The following is a 17,493-nucleotide window of genomic DNA, read 5'->3' on the forward strand; positions in this document are numbered from 1 at the left end:
GCATTAAGCGAGTATTTCCATGCTGTATTTTATGGCTTTGAGGCAAGCGTTACGAGGTAGATCAACGTGTTTTTGTAAGTGTAGTAGCTGTGTGCATTTCGTGGGCTTACCAGGCACGTCGACAACACTGGCGTTTAAAGGGTAACTTATGGCGCGAGGCCACGTCAGCCCTCACGTTAGATCTAGTACATAGGTTCAGTATTATCGAAACTAAGTGCACTTTATGGTGCTATCATGTGACTAGCATCGTAACTTTCGTTAAGGTATTCATCCGGGGTCCAGCAATGCTTTAATATAGCTTGCGAAATCATAGGAATGCAAATGTAATGTTTATTAGACTGCTATAAAAGCGGAGCCAACACTGGAACCACAGACGTTAATCTGATATGAGGCCTATATCGTAGGAGTGCATATGTAGTGTTTATTGCTTTCTTGTAAAATTAGATGGCCAGCACCACAAACACAATTCACGTTGCACCGTCATTACGCCTGCATAGGCTGTTTTTCCAAACCAGTTTACAGACCTGGCGTGGCTCTGTGGTAGAATACCTGATTGCCACGCAGAATGCTTGGGTTAGATTATTGCCGGGATCCCAATTTTCATTCTTCCCATTCTTCGGGTCAACGCTGCCGATGTCCGTTTTTCTTAACGCTCTCGCATTTAAGTTACCAATGTCTGTCCTCGCCGTTCCTGGGGCGACTTTTTGCAGATGACTGCGTCATTTACACTACAATACGCGGTATCGATGACCAATTAAAACTCAATTCTACTTTACAAAACATTTCCCAATGGTGTGAGATGTGGGGAATGGAAATAAATGTGTCTAAAACCGCGTTCATAAGTCTAACCAAGAAAAAACGACCTTTGTCATTTGTGTACAATCTTAATGGCTCCAATATTAGCAAAGTTGACAAAGTAAAATATCTGGGCGTCACATTCTCGCAAGATTTAAAATGGGAACAGCACATTACCAATACATGTACCAAGGCATTTAAACAACTTGGATTTCTGCGTAGAAAATTGAGCAAAGCACCTTCAGCAGTTAAGCTAACCGCCTACACAACCCTGGTCAGGCCCACTCTAGAATACGGATGTATAGTGTGGGACCCTCATCAAAACTATCTTCGCGAAAAACTTGAAAAATTGCAGAACAGGGCCCTGAGGTTTATATACTCAAAATACTCCTGGCGCGACAGTGCAACGGACATGCGTCAACAAGCGCACCTAGCAACTCTGTCTAGCCGGCGTCATATTGCTTCCATGAAGTTTTTTTTCTCCTTTTTCACGGTCACCTTAAAATCTGTAAAGACGACTATATTCATCCGCCTGGCCGCCGTTCTAGTAGGACGAACCATGATAAATGTATACGTCCCTTCAGTGCCCATAGCAATGTGTTTAAATATTCCTTTTTCCCTCGCGCTGTCACCGCTTGGAACGCGCTACCAGGTGAAGCTGTTAATATTGCAAATATTGATGAATTTTGTTCTTTTGTGGAGCAGTTAACAGAGCCAGTATATTTACATTTTGCTGTTCTTGTTGTTGCGATAAGGAAAAACGTGTTTTGCAGTGGTGCATTGTAATCTTTTGTACATATATATTGTTTCTCATGCGTAGTTTTTCAAGTGTTTCGCTGTTGTGCGTATCTTCCCTCAAAATATTGCATTTCCTGAACTTTGTATCTAATTGGTTACCTGTGATGATGTATGCCCGCTTCCTGTATGGGTCTGCAGAAGACCTACAGTATTGTTAAATAAATAAATAAAAAATAAATATAAACTGTCAATCACCTGTGGCGCATACCCGTCCACTGCGGCCAGTGGCAAACTGATATGGGCCATACGCGTCTGGAAGATAGGATTTGACGACGTACGCGACAGTATCTTCACGTTATTCATGTCGTGACCCGACAGTCATATTTGTCAAATCCTCTTACCCTCCCATGCCAGTTGTGGTCTACACCAAGTTAAGAAGGCGATCATGAGAGCACGTAGGCGGATAGATAGATAGATAGATAGATAGATAGATAGATAGATAGATAGATAGATAGATAGATAGATAGATAGATAGATAGATAGATAGATAGATAGATAGATAGATAGAAATGCCCAAAGTGCCAAAGGTTCGCTAAGAAATGCTTCGCATTTAAAATTTATGGAGCTTGCACAGAGTCGCGCCAGGCTGTGGCATAGCAGAGCTGGTCGGCACTCGACTGGTCCTGGTTTTACTAGGCACACGTGCATTCACACGCCGATACACGACGTGTTCACGTGATCACATTGTAAATCACGAGTATTGACTAGGTATCGATCGGGTTCGATTGGGTATCGCTGGGCAATCACAGCACCAAGTCAGCATCAAGGTTTGTCGTTGTTTCTTTCTATTCATTTCTTTCTCTTTCTCGCTCTTTCTATCATTTTTTTATTATTGCGATAGCAATTATACGGACAATCTCGGCTGATTTTTGCCGTCGCCGTCTGTCGACGCCGTCATGTCCCGGATATGTATATGTATGTATAAAAGGCGCAAAGAAAAAAAAAATAAGCAGAAGAAAAAAGTTCTGAAGTAAGCGACCGCGGATTCGGACCAGCAAGCCCTCGCTTCCCAGCGCACTGCGTTAGACAACTCAGCCACACGCCATGCATACGCCGGCGAAATAACGGCGAGCTATTTAAATACACCATGTACCGCTGGTGATAAGCAAATCTCGGAGGAGCGTGAGCGTGTTTTCTATCACGCAACGCTCCTAATTTTCTTTCAATTTGAAAACTTTCCTTGAGCCGCGCACGACAAAGTGGCCTTTTTCTGTACCCCCCCTGATGTGAAGGAAAAAAAAAAAAGAAAGAACACCGGAAACACCTTGCATCAGACGCCCCCGTGTGGCTGGAGACGCAAGGGACACTCCACGCGCCGCCGTTTAAAAGAAGAAGAAATATCTAAGAGTCTAAATTCTAAATTTCCCCATTAAATTTTCCTCAGTCCGTTACATGAAGCCCAGTGTGCAGAGCATAGTGATCGGTGATGACTGTCATTGGCCCACCGTACAAATGGGGCCTAACTACAATATAAAGAGAAAGACTTATTGGCGAGCCTCCTATCAAGCTGGGCTCAACGCGTTGGCGTACTAATTTCTGTTGGGGTCTCTGCACTGGGTTTTAACAATACGAAGATGTTTAACGTTGAGTGCAATTTCATTAAAGTGCCAATACTGGTGCCACGTTAATTTTTTCTTGCTTGCTATTCCCATTACATTTTAATTGGTTTACCTTTTAAACTGCTATTTTTGTCATGTCGCCATTTCACCAGATATTGAACTTTACTTTCGCCGACGTAGCCTGGATCTGACTGAATTTGGAGCTTGCACTTACGGGTACAGTCAGAGGAGAGCTTCAGGCACCATCGAAATACATTAATATTGATTCCAAGCGATTAACCAACTATACCTTCTCCATATCACCGTATCGTGATCATCATCATCATGTTTACCTTCGTCTTCTTCATCCTCTTCTTCTCCTTCTTCTTATTATTATTAGTAGCAGTAGTACAGTACTTCATTCTGCTTTCGGCAACACCAGTCATTTTCTTGAATCTGACGCAATGAATTTATGCATTTATTCAATTTTCCGAGCGCATATTATTTCTGTATTCTTTAGCTTCGGTCTTTCGAGGTTTGGCCAACACCGTACAGAGTAATATCCGCGAGCCTGGGAGAAAAGAAGCAGAAGAAGAAGAAGCTCGTCGTTCGGCGTGTCAGCGTTCGAAGCGGTCCAGCGTGTCCAGGCTCGTTCTAACGTTGGTGAAGTCGCTTACGGGGGCTTTATAGGTTCTGTAACCGGCGGTTATTTTAATATTTCTTGGGTGGTTATTGCCTGCTTGGAGTTTTTCGCGCATTTCATTGTAGCTTCAGGTTTTTCTTGATGTCGGTCTCATCCCCAGGCCAGAGGGCTTCCCTCTGGTCTGCATCTATTCCCTCTCAGGATGTACCCTTGGAGCTCTTTCTGCGTAGCGGAATCAACAGCGTTCCCGTTGCTTTGGTGCCGACGAATGGTGGAGCTATTCGAATGAAGAACCCCAAGGCCATCCAGACCGAGCTTCGCACGGTGACCCCTCACTTTCTCCAGATTACTGAGGTCCGGCAGTTTGGTCGCGGCGGTATTCTTTGCTGCTCACCAGACCAGGCCTGTATCCAAGACCTTCTAAAGTGTACCTCTTTTGCCAATCATCCGGTGAGCTGCTTCATTCCTCCCCACCTTGCTTGTTGCAAAGGTCTAGTCCGTGGAGTTGATGCTAGTCTAACGCCGGCGGAAATCTTGGATATTTTTGCAGATGCAGGGGTAGTGTCAGTCTACCGCTGTAACAGGCAATCCAATAATGTGCGGATTCCCACCGAGACAGTTATCGCTACATTTGCAGGAACATCGCGTCCATCAGAGATAAAGGCATGGCCCCTAATCTACAGGGTTGAACCCCTTGCTCCACGACCTCTGCAATGTAGCAAATGCTGGCGATATGGTCACAGCTCTAACGGGTGTCGCTCTAATGTCAGATGCCGTATATGTGGGTCTGAACATAGTGTTGACGACTGCAAATCTGATATCCAGACATGCTGCCTGTGCCAAACTAATCGCCCGGCCGACCACCCCGATTGTCCTGCTAGGGCTAAAGAAATGCAGGTTCTCGAAGTCATTGATAGAAGGCGATGTTCGCGCAGAGAAGCTCTAGCTGAAGTTCAGAGCAGGACCCAAGGATATGCAGGAGTTACAGCCCGTCAGCCTCTTGCTATGGATACATCAGTGGCACAGTCCATTACTTCAATCGTAGAAAAAGCAGTGGAAAAGTCCCTAGAAAAACTCCTATTGAATTTATCAGAAACTCTGGCACAAGTAATATCCATGCAGTTGAATGGGTTTTCGGAACAGTTAGCCAAAAGTATGCAGAATCCTTTCAGTGTAATTCATTCTTCCTCTGCGTTTCAATCAGATGCTGCCAGACATAAGGATAAACGACCTTCTAATACCCAAAGCACTGACCAAGAATGTCTGTCTGAGTCTAGCTCACAAGAGATTCAGGATATGGATATGGATGCTAGACTTCCTAAACGCAATAGGTCACCCTCAAACAAGAATCAGATTTCTAATTCTAAATCAAAAAAGTGTGTGAAGGAACCCTTGAACAAGAATGATTTTTTAAAAGATAGTATTTTGGATCAAGCAGTTGCGGCTGCTTGCCTATCATCAAAATAGGTCTTCTTAAGGTTCTTCAGTGGAACTGCCGGTCTATACTGTCTGCTACCACAGATTTACTATACCTTATTTCCCAACAGTCCCCTCACGTAATTTTGTTACAAGAAACTTGGCTGTCATCGGATCATAATTTTCATTTACAGAATTATAAATGTTTTCGTTTGGACAGGAACTCTAGAGGTGGAGGATTAGCGTGTTTTATATCGGCAAAATTTTGTCATAAAGCGAAAGTTGCTTATCAGTCAATATCGGGCGAACACGAAGTTTTGGTATTGGAATTAGCTATACCAGGCTGTGCTCCACTTTCTATTGTTAACAGCTACTTTCCGATTGGCGTACAAGATGAAGGTATTCTTGACATCACTCAGAGCTTTTGTAGACCAAACACATTTTTTGCAGGAGACTTTAACTCGCATCACGTCTCTTGGGGTTACCGCACAGACTCTCCCGGTAAATTATTGTGGAATTGGATAAGTAAAAACAATTATACTTGTTTAAATTCTAAAGTAGCTACATTTATTCGATGTAATACGAGATCTGTTTTAGACTTATCATTCGCCAGCTCAAGCCTTTTTATCTCTTCTTGGGCTGTGGTTGATGCCGCAACAAACAGCGATCACCGTCCCGTAGTTATTGACATTAATATCCCCTTGGTCCCAACGGAATGTCAATCGCACACTTTTGTAAATTACTCACAATTTAAAAAAAGCTTACAGTCAACGCTATCCTCTCTGACTAACACTGAAAATGAAATTACAGCCATGAGTTTGTGTTCTGTTTTAAAAAGCACTATGAAAAAATCACAGTTTACGAAACCTTCCACAAATGGAAAGTCTGTAAGTGCATGGTGGAATTCTGATTGTGATCGAGAGTACAGGCGCAGAAAGGCTGCATGGAAAAAACTTTTAATTAACCAGAATCCTACTAATTGGAGTAATTATAAATATGCCAAAGCTAAATTTAAGAGAATTGTTTCCGAAGCTAAAGCTAAACATGACGAAAATCGTTATACTTTTCTATCTAAAAGCAAGAATAAACAAGCTCTTTTTAGATTTCTTAGATCTCGTAAGGCTATTCCTTCTCCTATTAACGTAGAATCAGTTGTTCCAACCCCAAAAGAATTGGCTGATTTATTAGATGATATTGCATTGGGACTAAAACAGCGATTTGCCTCTCAATTACAAATAAAATTCCAAAAACCTTTAGATGTGAATGATTTCATTGACGTAACCATAGAAGAACTGGCGCATGCTGTTCAGTTACTCCCGAATTCAACCCCCGGTCCTGACGGTATTACGTCAGGCATGTTAAAATATTATTTGATGTGTCTCCTCAGAACCTTCTTAATCTTGTAAATCACTCACTTGGAAATGGTTGGATCCCTCCAGACTGGAGACTTGCAAAAATAATTCCCTTGCTTAAGAAACAAGGAGCAGGTATGCATATTGATAATATAAGACCTATAGCATTAACTTCGCATGTAATTAAATTAATTGAAAGAGTATTATACATCAGAATCATTAAATTTATTGCAGATAACTCGTTATTGAGCCCATGTCAGATAGGATTTAGACCTGGATACTCCATATGGCATGCACATGTAGATTTAGAGGGACGTATTAAGCTTGCTCGCCACAAGCGGCAATTGGCAGCATTAGTCACTCTAGATTTGGCTAAGGCGTACGACAGTGTCGAACATGTCATCTTGCTCAATTCCTTAAAAAACTTGAATTTTCCGGGATATATTATCAATTGGTTGTATGAGTTCCTAAACGGTAGGAAATTTTATTGTTCCCAACGTGGCTTATCATCCTCAAAATATGATCAATCTAGAGGGGTCCCTCAAGGTTCAGTTCTTTCCCCTGTTTTATTCAATATTCTATTAAGCTCAATTCCTTTGAACAATAACGTTACAGTTTATGTATATGCAGACGACATTGCATTCTTTGCTTCGGCAGGTGATATTCATTCACTGTATGCAGTATTACAATCATACTTGGGAAGTTTAGAATTCTGGTTTGAACAAATTCGAATGACTCTAAACGTTAGCAAAAGTTCCTTGATTGTTTTTCCATTGAATGCTCCAGTTAGAATTTCTCTTCAGTATCGCCAAGAAGTAATTCCCCAAAATGACTGTGTCAAATATTTAGGAGTTTTTTATGATGAAAAACTCAGCTGGCGCAAACACATTGAGCACGTCAAATGTAAGGCAACACGCGCTGTTGGGATGTTACGTAAGCTTGGTCACCACCCTTCTGGGCTACGCAGAGACAAGCTACTTATGATTTATCGGATGTATGTTCGACCAATTTTAGAGTTTGGTTGCATACTATACTCAGGGGGGCCTGCATACACGTTTCATCCCCTGGTTCTCATAGAGCGAGAGGCCCTTCGAAGTTGTCTAGGGGTACCAAAATTTACAGCAAACAGTATTCTATACCTAGAAGCCCGAATCCCCACTATAGTTTGCAGATTCCGCATTCTCACCGTCAAAACATATTTAAAAATTTTTGCGTCCTCACAAAGTCGAGTACAGTTTATATTCGTAGCTGAATCGTCAACGTTTTTTAATGAGCCTTGGTCTCGAATATATAAACCACAAGTTTTGTTCGTACAGGACCAACTAGAATCATTAAATGTTAACATACGCGACATCGTAGCAAACGATAAATCATCGACCATAGCAAAAATTGAATTTGATGATATCTTCCCATCTAATGCCAAACTTTTACCTTCAAGATATTTAATAGGATTGTTAGAGGATCATTTACTTCGATTGGGCATAAATAACATAATTGCCACTGATGCATCCATGCGCGAAGAGAAAGCGGGAGTGGGCATATTTTCAGAGGCTTTATCATGGTCGTACTCCTTGCGCCTCCCAGATTATACTCCCATATTCGAAGCTGAGCTCCTCGCAATTATATTAGCCCTTCGAAAACTACCAGTGAATGAGTCATCAGTTGTTATAGTTACTGATTCGCTGACAGTATGTACATCTTTATCTTCTACTGCTTCTGAGTCTCCCGTTCTAAATGCATTCACTTCCTTAATCCCAAAAAATTTGAATACCGTGAGATTGGTATGGGTCCCAGGTCATTGTGGCATACTAATAAACGAGATGGCAGACACTCTCGCGCGGTGGTCTCTGGGTGGTCCTATTTTGTCCATTGTACCTGATACAGCTTTTATTACTGACTCGAGATTTCGGAAGTATTCTCTAACTCAAGATGTCAAAAGTATGAAATTACCAGTTCCCGAATATGGTCATCTTTCATTCGGCTGGAATAATAAATGGTGTCCCACTCGAAGACTGGAAGTGGCTATTACAAAATTGCGATGCCGGATACCCCCACTTAATTTTTATTTATACAGGTCTGGTCTGGTGCCATCTCCTATGTGCTATTTTTGTCAGGAATCTGAAAACATTGATCATTTCTTGCTTACCTGCCGTCGATTCATTAGGCATAGAAAAAAGCATTTCGAAATTTTATTCAGAAACTTAAGAATTAATCTGAATTCTCAAAATATTCTTTCCCTTGGGGCGTCTTCTCTTGGCTTCAGCAACGGGAACGTCTGCTCAGCCCTATGCGAATTTCTCGGTGAGACACGAAGAATTCCCTGCTAACTTATTCCTTAACAAAATTTGATACTCCAGAATTCCTTTCATTCATTCGGTAATTGTTTCTCATATTGTGGTATTATTCTCCTCCTTATTCCATATCGACTAGTCATTCTTAAAATTTCGTTTATTCCTGCGGCAATTTATTTATTCCTCATTCTTTAAAAAATATTATTAAATTAACCGCCGGTTTCATGGCCGATCCCCCGTAGTGGGTAAGAGCCAACAAACGGGCACAAGCAAGCAAGCAAGCAAGGCGGATTCTCCCTGCACTCCACGGACGACTCCCTTGGTTAAAGCCAACCATAGTGGCTGGTGGTTTCAACAGGGGCCCACGAGCAGGCGCCCGGTCCAGAGCCTTCAGGGCCTTCTGTTACGGCCAGCGCAAAAGCAGCAGAAGCGGCGACGGCGGTGTGTGACGTGTCGTCTGCTCCCAGCATTGCGGGTCCATCGATGAGGCAAGAAGTGCAGCACTACCACCAGCTGTGGTCAGGCATTCCACCGCCTCCAAAGGCCTTCATACCGTTTGCACAGGAGAAGAGGCGATCGGTGGCCGCCGAGAAGCTGAATGAAAACAACCAGCGTGTGAGCAGCCGCCTGGGTAAGGTGCGGCGTTCGCTCAGCGCCTCCGACAAGACACCCTACCAGCGCAAGGCAGCCGCAGCTGGTGCCGTCCACCGAAGGAGATACCCCGACTACGTCTTCGATCATGGCAGGGCCCACCAGCGCAAAGAACAGGAGTGCATGCGAGGCTCAAGCACGAAGGGTGAAAGTAGTAGGAGCCCAGTTCCATGTCCTTTCTTCAGGGTGGAGGTGGGTAGCCTGGAGTTTCAGCAGCCATCAGCCGCCATCATCACTGCCGCTGAGAAACAATCGTCGTGCAACCTGGGTTGCCCGTGGGCTTACATCGGGCGCTCGACAGGACACGCCGTTTCTTTGGCCAACGACCACCGCATCGCTGGGTCGGCGGCACGGCCCTGCCACGTGCACCCCTCCCTCGCGTGAAAAGACAAGGTGGCGCACCCGCCGCTTATATAGCGGTATATCTCACAATTGGAAAGACATATTTTGAACTTTTTATCAGCCGTCGGCTCCGATCCTGGACGACTACGATGATGATTCGCCGGTGGGCAGCTCGCCATTTGACCAGGACGGCATTCTGGAGAGCCTATAGACTCCGTTTACGGTGTTCTTGAAGAAAGTCAGTCATCGTAGTCGGTAGCTGGCGGCCCCCAAGTGGACGGCCAGCAGCGCACGTTTTCACGTTTAATGATCGTTAGAATGCTGAATCGCCAAGTAGTTCATAAACGCTATTGGTGAAATAAAGAATGCAAACTCGAATAATTGCGTGACTGTCCTTATTTATAGAATAAGACAGTTACGCCGTCGGGATGGTCACGTGTTGAATGAATCAATGCGATGAGATATCTGTTGCGGATTCTGTGAACTGGTCTAAACCAAACTCTGGCATTAATGCTAAGGAAAGTGAATGGAGTCTACCTTTTTAGGAAATGCATGTAAGTAAGAAAGTAAGTGAGGCTCGACTTTTTTAACGATGGCGCTTCTGTCAATGTGCTGCTGCTTTTTCTTGAACTTTGTGTCTTCATAGTTTGTTTTGTTTGTTCCTTACACTATGGCACATACCCACTCCGGATGATTGGCCAACTTTGCGTGTGCTTCTTTTCTTCTTCTTCGTGCTTGTCTGCTTCCATAAGCGTTGCTTTTGTTTTTGTTTGTTTTGTTTTCTTCTTCAGCACTAGGGCACATACCCACTCTGGGGGATTGGCCAAAAATTCCCTTGATATTTCATTTTCTTCTGCTTCGTTGTCGTATGTTGTTTCATTTCTTTTTTTTTTTGCTTTTGTTCGTTTATACATGCAATTCTATTTCATTACTTCTGCTTTTTACGTCTAGTTCCTTTCTTCTTTATCCTTACATCAACTTCTTTTTTTGTTTTCTCCTTCTTCTTGGATTACATTTCTTGCTTTATTTTTTTTCCCTTATTCCTCTCCTTGTTTTCCTCCTTATTTATTTCCCTTGCTTTGTTGCCAATTTAATTATTCTCGTCTTTCCTAATAATAACTCACCTGTCATCCTTAATATTGTTTTTTCATCTATACCTTCAAATTTATATTTTTGCCTTGTTCTAGTTACACTTACTTTTCTTCCACGTCTATTGCTTCTTCTACAGTCAGTCGGTGCTACTGGATAATATAGTTTATTATGTCATTCATATTCTCGCATATTTCACATGTTTCGCAACTGAGATATCATATCTATGTCCATTACTATAACCACTGGAGTATTGGAAAACACCATAGTGGTAGTAAGCGATGGGATACGGAGAAAAGAAGCAGAAGAAGAACCTCGTCGTTCCAACAGGGCGCATTTTCTCTGTGCTTTGTGGACGACAAACTAATACTTTCCCTGTGAAAGTCCGCCATCGTCGTCAGCCGCTGGCTGGGTTTCAACAGGGGCCCACCAGCACGACCCGACGGAGTCTCGCGTGGTCTGTTACGGACATCTCATCAGCAGCAGAAGGCGGCGGCGACGGCAGTGTGTGACGTGGCCTCCGTTCCCGCCATGGCAGGTCCATCAACGAGCCGAGACGTGCAGCATAGCCACCACCTTCGGTCACGGATTCCGCCGCCTACAAACGCCTTCATGCAGTTTGCACAGGATAAGAGGCGATCGGTGGCGGCCGAGAAGCTGAACGAAGAAAACCAGCGTGTGAGCAGCCGACTGGGCAAGCTGTGGCGTTCCTTTTGCGCCATCGACAAGGGACCCTATCAGCGCAATGAAGCCGAAGCTGCTGCCGCGCAACGAAGGAGATACCCCTACTACGTCTTCGATCAGCGCGGGGCCCACCAGCGCGGGGAAGATGAGCGCAGGATAAGCCCGGGAATGAGCCTGCCTGGCTGTGTTCCTGATGTTCAGGGGAAAAGGAGCAGCAGCCCAGCGCTTCCGCGAGCTCCTTTCAGGGCGGAGGCAGACCGGGGTTGCAGCATCCATCCGCCTCTGTTGCCACCACCGCTGAGGTACAACCGCCGTGCAACCAGTGCTACACTTGATCGCGTTTAGGGCGCTGATCAGTGGACGCCGAACCCTGGGCTGATGACGACGTCCTGGTCACAGTGACGGCTCGCACGGCCCTAGGAGGTGTAACGCGACCCTGGTCCAACGTGGAGCGAAGAGTGAAGGGGCCACAACCATCGTTTATATAGCAGTGGCTACCATATTCTAAAGAGATATATCGGAATATTTTATTATATGCCACCACCTACGAGCCTGGAGAACGACAATGATGATTCCTCGTTAGGCAGCACATCATTCGACCAGGAGGGCCTCCTTAACACTCTGGGCTCTTCTCACGGCGTTCCCAGCGAACATCAGCCATCGTAGTCGGTAGCTGGCGGCTCCGACGTAGAAGGCCATCAGTATGCGTTGAACGTTTAGTAGCGTAATGATGTACATCTTGATGTAATTTGTGGGCTCTTTGGTTATATAAAGAATACGAGAGTGACGGAAGAACTGCCTGGTGTTCTTAGTTATTGAATAAGGCATTTACGCCATCTGAGGTGTCACGCGTAAGAGGTCTAAATTCGATGAGGGGCGCGTTCGGGTTCCATCTGCTGGCCTAGAGCAAAGTCTATAGTATTATATGCGTAGAAAAGTTAACACAGTCTATCTTTCGAGGTGATGTATTGAACTGCTAGAAAATTCGAAAGCTTTATTCTGTTCGTTGGTGAGACAAGTTGACTTGATGGCCCCTGTGCGTGTATGAGACCTGACGTAAGAAGGCCTTGCAGAGGGTAACCATAATGGATATGGTCTCCCTCCCTGTGATATAATTGCTGTAAATGATCTATGTGCGAGGGCTGTCAAATGAATCAAAACTGGCGAACGTGAATTGTCTCCCAGTCACGACCATATATATATATATATATATATATATATATATATATATATATATATATATATATATATATATATATATATATATATATATATATATATATATATATATATATATATATATATATATATATATATATAGTCACGTCAGAGTTGGCATTATGCATGACCGTGTTCTAATAGGTTCATAAAGCGTGTCATTCGTCTTATGGGAAAAAAGTGACACATTATGATTGAAAGACGGGTGCTTTCGGTTTTCCGAGTTCGGATTTAACAATTTTTTCCCTTGAATGCTGGAATACATTTAGTCGTCGAACTCAGACTGGTTGTGATGAATTGTGTCAAACACTTAACATCAGTTATTTAGCAGAAATATTGCTATTCTTCTAGTGGCGTCTTGCATCATGGTAATTATTTACCAATGACATACCCCACAGAACTTCAAGATTTCATGTTTACCTAAGAAAATCAGTGGTCTATCGAGGCTATTAGAGCGGAGAGATATGGGCAATAGATATATACGAAGGTAAATATATAGAAAGATGGGTAGATAAAACGTTGAAGGACGCTTGAACTTCGCCTCAAGAGTAGAACGTGATAGGGTAATCGGGCCCGTTCAACGTTGGCCCCGTTCGCATCAACTTCCCTATCGCTAGCCTGGCTTCGCTTCTCGGGGACACCCCAACCGTGCCGCATGGTAAGGAATGTCTGTGCGAGTTACATTGGCCTTTTAAAACTAACCTAGAATACTTACTGCAAACCCGCTAGCGAAGTGCCCACTACACCGCAATTCTTCATCTTGCAAATGCGCGAAGTGACCATTATGCGTCCGTATATAAGGCGACACGCGCGCCTGCACAGCTGCACACTTTGTTGAGGCTCTTGGTGATAATTATAATTAATTGTGCGTGTGCGCTCTGTAATTGGGGTGCCTTCAAACAAACCATTCGCTGCGCAATTCACGTATTTTGACTCCTGGTGCGATTCCATGCTTCTGCCGCGCAATATTAGATCCGTTAGGGACACTCCTCGTACTACATAACATTCATATAAGGTTTCTTTTTTTCCGGAACAATTTCAAGCACGGGCGTGGCTCAGTGTTTCAACACCTGCTTGCCACGCAGGACTCCTGGGTTCGATTTCCACTTCAACCGAATATTTTAATTGTTTCTTTATTTGCACCTGTCTGGCTCGCGGACAACGCTGATTTTTCGCTTACAACCAACGACGCTGACGCCGACGCCGGAATGTCTGCGAAACGAGCTCTTTAAAGCTATCGCGTTAATACGGCGCGCGAGAAAGAAAGAGAGACGTCGTAAGGAAAAAGCAGGGAGGCTGAGTCCCGTAAGAAGGGTTCAATAACTGGCTCATCACAAGCGGTTGCACAGGCTTGTGCATCTCATGAATTGCAGCCTGTGCATCGTTGAACGACTGGAGATATGATTACTACTAATGTATGTTGTCGAATTCCCTCGCTTAATTTCTTGCAGCAAAACTTCTTTGCAGACTAGTTGGTTCATACTTGTAAACTCGCCCTTACTGCGCAACCAGCAAGAAAGAAGAAGGGAGACAGGAAAGAGCGCAATTTCCGCGCTCTTTCCTGTCTCCCTTCTTCTTTCCTGCCGGTTGCGCAGTAAGGGCGAGTTTACAAGCTTAATTTCTATCATGCGAGCCTGAAACCACGCGATGGTCTTCTTCTTTTGCCCTGCAGTGCGCGCCGTCGAAACAGGAAATAAAAAAAAAAACACAACAAGATAAACAATAAAAAAATAAATAAAAAGAATGAGGTTTGTATGTAACTGTACGCACATACATGCCTCCCTGAAATTATTTTCTTTAATGTATCGCCAAATTGAAATACGTGTAGAGCTGTGATGACATTTCGCTTTAGGCAGTGTCGTATTTGTCGGCAATTATTCGTAATATTGTTGCTTTCGCTATAAACTATTCAGCGAGAACTCTGTTTCTTCATCTTAAATATAATCGTCCATCCACCTGATGGTTCGCGCTTGGCAAGAGCACAGTCTTCTTTTATTCATAACTTTAGGTTTTCAAACTTGTTCTCCTGAACTCGTTAGAAGTGAATATAGCCAAAAATCCCTTGATTTTCGACCCATCACTGACTGGGGGTTCGTGCTATGTTTTGAATCATCATAATCATCGTTACTGTCACTAAATTTCTTGTAATGAAGAAGAAATAAAAGATAACTTATTTTGGTCATATTGGAAGCTTCACTATTAAGAATAAGAAGACCTGAAATTTTCTTTTGGAAACGAGGGTTCCATCTGATTATTTCCATTTTTTCCTCACTCGTAGCTTGGACGCTCGTGACTGGTCGAAATAAAGCTTTCGATGCCGCAGAGTATTTCTGATCGATACCAAATGGTTCCGCTAGTACTTTAATTTTGTTCATTTATTCGTGGCTTTTCCTTCTTCTGCTTCTTAAAGATTCTATTTCTGTTAGCTTCGCTGCATCTTTTCTTCCTACTTTGAGTCTTAACTGCTTCCCTGAATTTTTTCTTGTAATTTGTCTTCTTCCTTCAGTGTTGCTTTTCCTTCTTATTCCTTTTTATTCGTTCTTTTCGTTTCTTCTTCAATTGCTTTTTATTTTCGCTTCTATGTACCCTCCTATTTCATTACTTCCCCCTTCTAATTCTGCTTCTTATCTTCTTTTCTTTTAGATCTACTTCTTATTTTTTGTTTTCTTATTTTTCATTATTTCCTTACTTTTTGTTTTCGCTTTTTCTTCTTATGGTTCCCTATTAATCGCAGATTTTTTTTCTTGCTGATATTTCATTGCCTTCGTACTTCATCTTCTTTTCATATTTTACTTGAGTGTTCTTATTCTTTCTTTTCCATCTTCTATTTATCTTTCATTAGAGTTTTGTGTTGTTCCTTTGATTCCATCTATTTTTATTCCACGACTATTGGTCGTTTTCCACCAGGTGGTGCTGGTGCTCAATAAAGTTTGTTATATTATTCTTATCTTTCCATCAGTCGGACTGAGGTGATCAATTTTCTCAAATTATCGAATGAATTCATATTCATTATTTGAACCACTCGAGTCTTGGACAACGCCGTAGTGGTTAGCGATGCGCTACGAAGAAAGGAAGCAGAAGAAGAAAAAGAATAAGAAGAAGACGTCCTTCCGACTGGGCGGATTCTCTCTGAACTTTGAGGACGACTCTCCCGGCGAAAATCTGCCATCGTTATCAGCCGCTGGCTCGGTTCCAACAAAGGCCCACCGGCACAGCCTGAAGAGTCTTTCGCACCGTTGTTTACAGACATCTCATCAGCTGCAGAAACGTCGACGGCGGTGCTTGACGTGGCTTCCGTTCCCGCCATGGCGGTTCCATCGACGAGCGAAGTCGTGCGGCACAGCCATCAGCTTTGGTCACGGATTCCACTGCCTACAAACGCCTTCACGCAGTTTGCACAGGAGAAGAGGCGATCGGTCTCCTCCGAGAAGCTGAACGAAGGCAACCAGCGTGTGAGCAGCCGACTGGGCGAGCTGTGGCGTTCCCTCAGCGCCGTCGACAAGGGACCCCACCAGCGCAATGAAGCCGATTCTGCTGCCGTCCACCGAAGGAGATACTCCGACTGCGCATTCACTCAGCGCGGTGCCCACCAGCGCGGGGAACATGAGCGCAGGATAAGCTCAAAAATGAGCCTGCCTGGCTCGGCTCCTGACGTTCAGGGGAAAAGGAGCAGCAGCCCAGCGCTTCCGCGAGCTGCGACCATGGTGGAGGCAGACCGCAGTTGCAGCATCCATACGCCCCGGTCGCCACCACCAAGAGGTACAAACTCCATGCAGCCAGGGCTAATCTTCAGGTCGTTTCGGGCACTGGTCAGTGGACACCGTTCTTTGGGATTAAGACCACATGCTGGCCGCGGCGACGGCTTGCATGGCCCTGGAACGCGTATCGGAAGCCTGGTCCTACGTGAAGCGAAGAGCGAAGGCGCCCCAACCGCCGCCCATAAAGCGGTAGCTATCGCATTTGCGACGAGATATTTCGAAATATTTCGTTATCTGCCATCACATACGATTCCGGAGGACGATGACGACGGTTCCACGGCAATCAGCTTGTCATTCGACCAGGAGGGCCTCCTTAACAGCCTGGGCTCCGTTAACTGTGATGCCGCAGAACGTCGACCATCGTAGTCGGTAGCTGGCGGCCCCGAAGTGGGGGGCCATCAGCGCACGTTGGGACGTCCATTTGCGTGAGGATGTTATATCGCGAAGTATTTCATAAACTCTATTGGTTATAAAAGGAATTCAAAAGTGACACAAGAACTGTGTGGCGTTCCTAATTTATTGAAGGAGGCTCCAGAGTACTTACTTGGACCGGTTGGCACATGTCCAAAGAAAGCGAGTAACAGCGCGAACAGCGGGACAAGACGGACGGACTATGGGCTGTCCGTCTCTGTCTTGTCCAGTTGCTCGTGCTGCAGTTAATCATTTCCCTTGAGGAAGGCAGTTGCGCCATCTGGGGTGTCATGCGTAAAAGGTATAAATTCGACGAGATGCCCGTTGCAGATTCTGTCAACTGGTCTGGACCAAACCGCAACAGTTTAATTCGCAGAAGAATGGATACAATCTTGCTTTTGAGGAAATGTAGTAAAGTGATAAAACGAAACACGAAAGTCTGAATTTGTGTGTGAGTTAAACTGGCTGACTAGATCGTCCATTGCTTGTCTGTGAAACCTCATGAAG

General features: G+C 44.2%; 1 protein-coding gene across 1 annotated transcript; it reads left to right on the forward strand.

The window, feature by feature from the left end:
- The first annotated feature begins 11,446 nt into the window (after window positions 1-11,446).
- LOC119382626 (transcription factor SOX-18-like) lies at window positions 11,447-11,944 on the forward strand. Its single transcript, XM_037650416.1, has one exon. It carries the CDS (start codon window positions 11,447-11,449, stop codon window positions 11,942-11,944), a length of 498 nt encoding a protein of 165 aa, XP_037506344.1.
- Window positions 11,945-17,493: the final 5,549 nt, after the last annotated feature.

This window comes from Rhipicephalus sanguineus, chromosome 1 (genome assembly GCF_013339695.2).
Source record: "Rhipicephalus sanguineus isolate Rsan-2018 chromosome 1, BIME_Rsan_1.4, whole genome shotgun sequence".
Taxonomy (NCBI): domain Eukaryota; kingdom Metazoa; phylum Arthropoda; class Arachnida; order Ixodida; family Ixodidae; genus Rhipicephalus; species Rhipicephalus sanguineus.

What these genes read in the sequence shown, in the direction of transcription:
- LOC119382626 (XM_037650416.1), top strand. Translation starts at nt 11,447, where the DNA reads ATGGCAGGTCCATCAACGAGCCGAGACGTGCAGCATAGCCACCACCTT.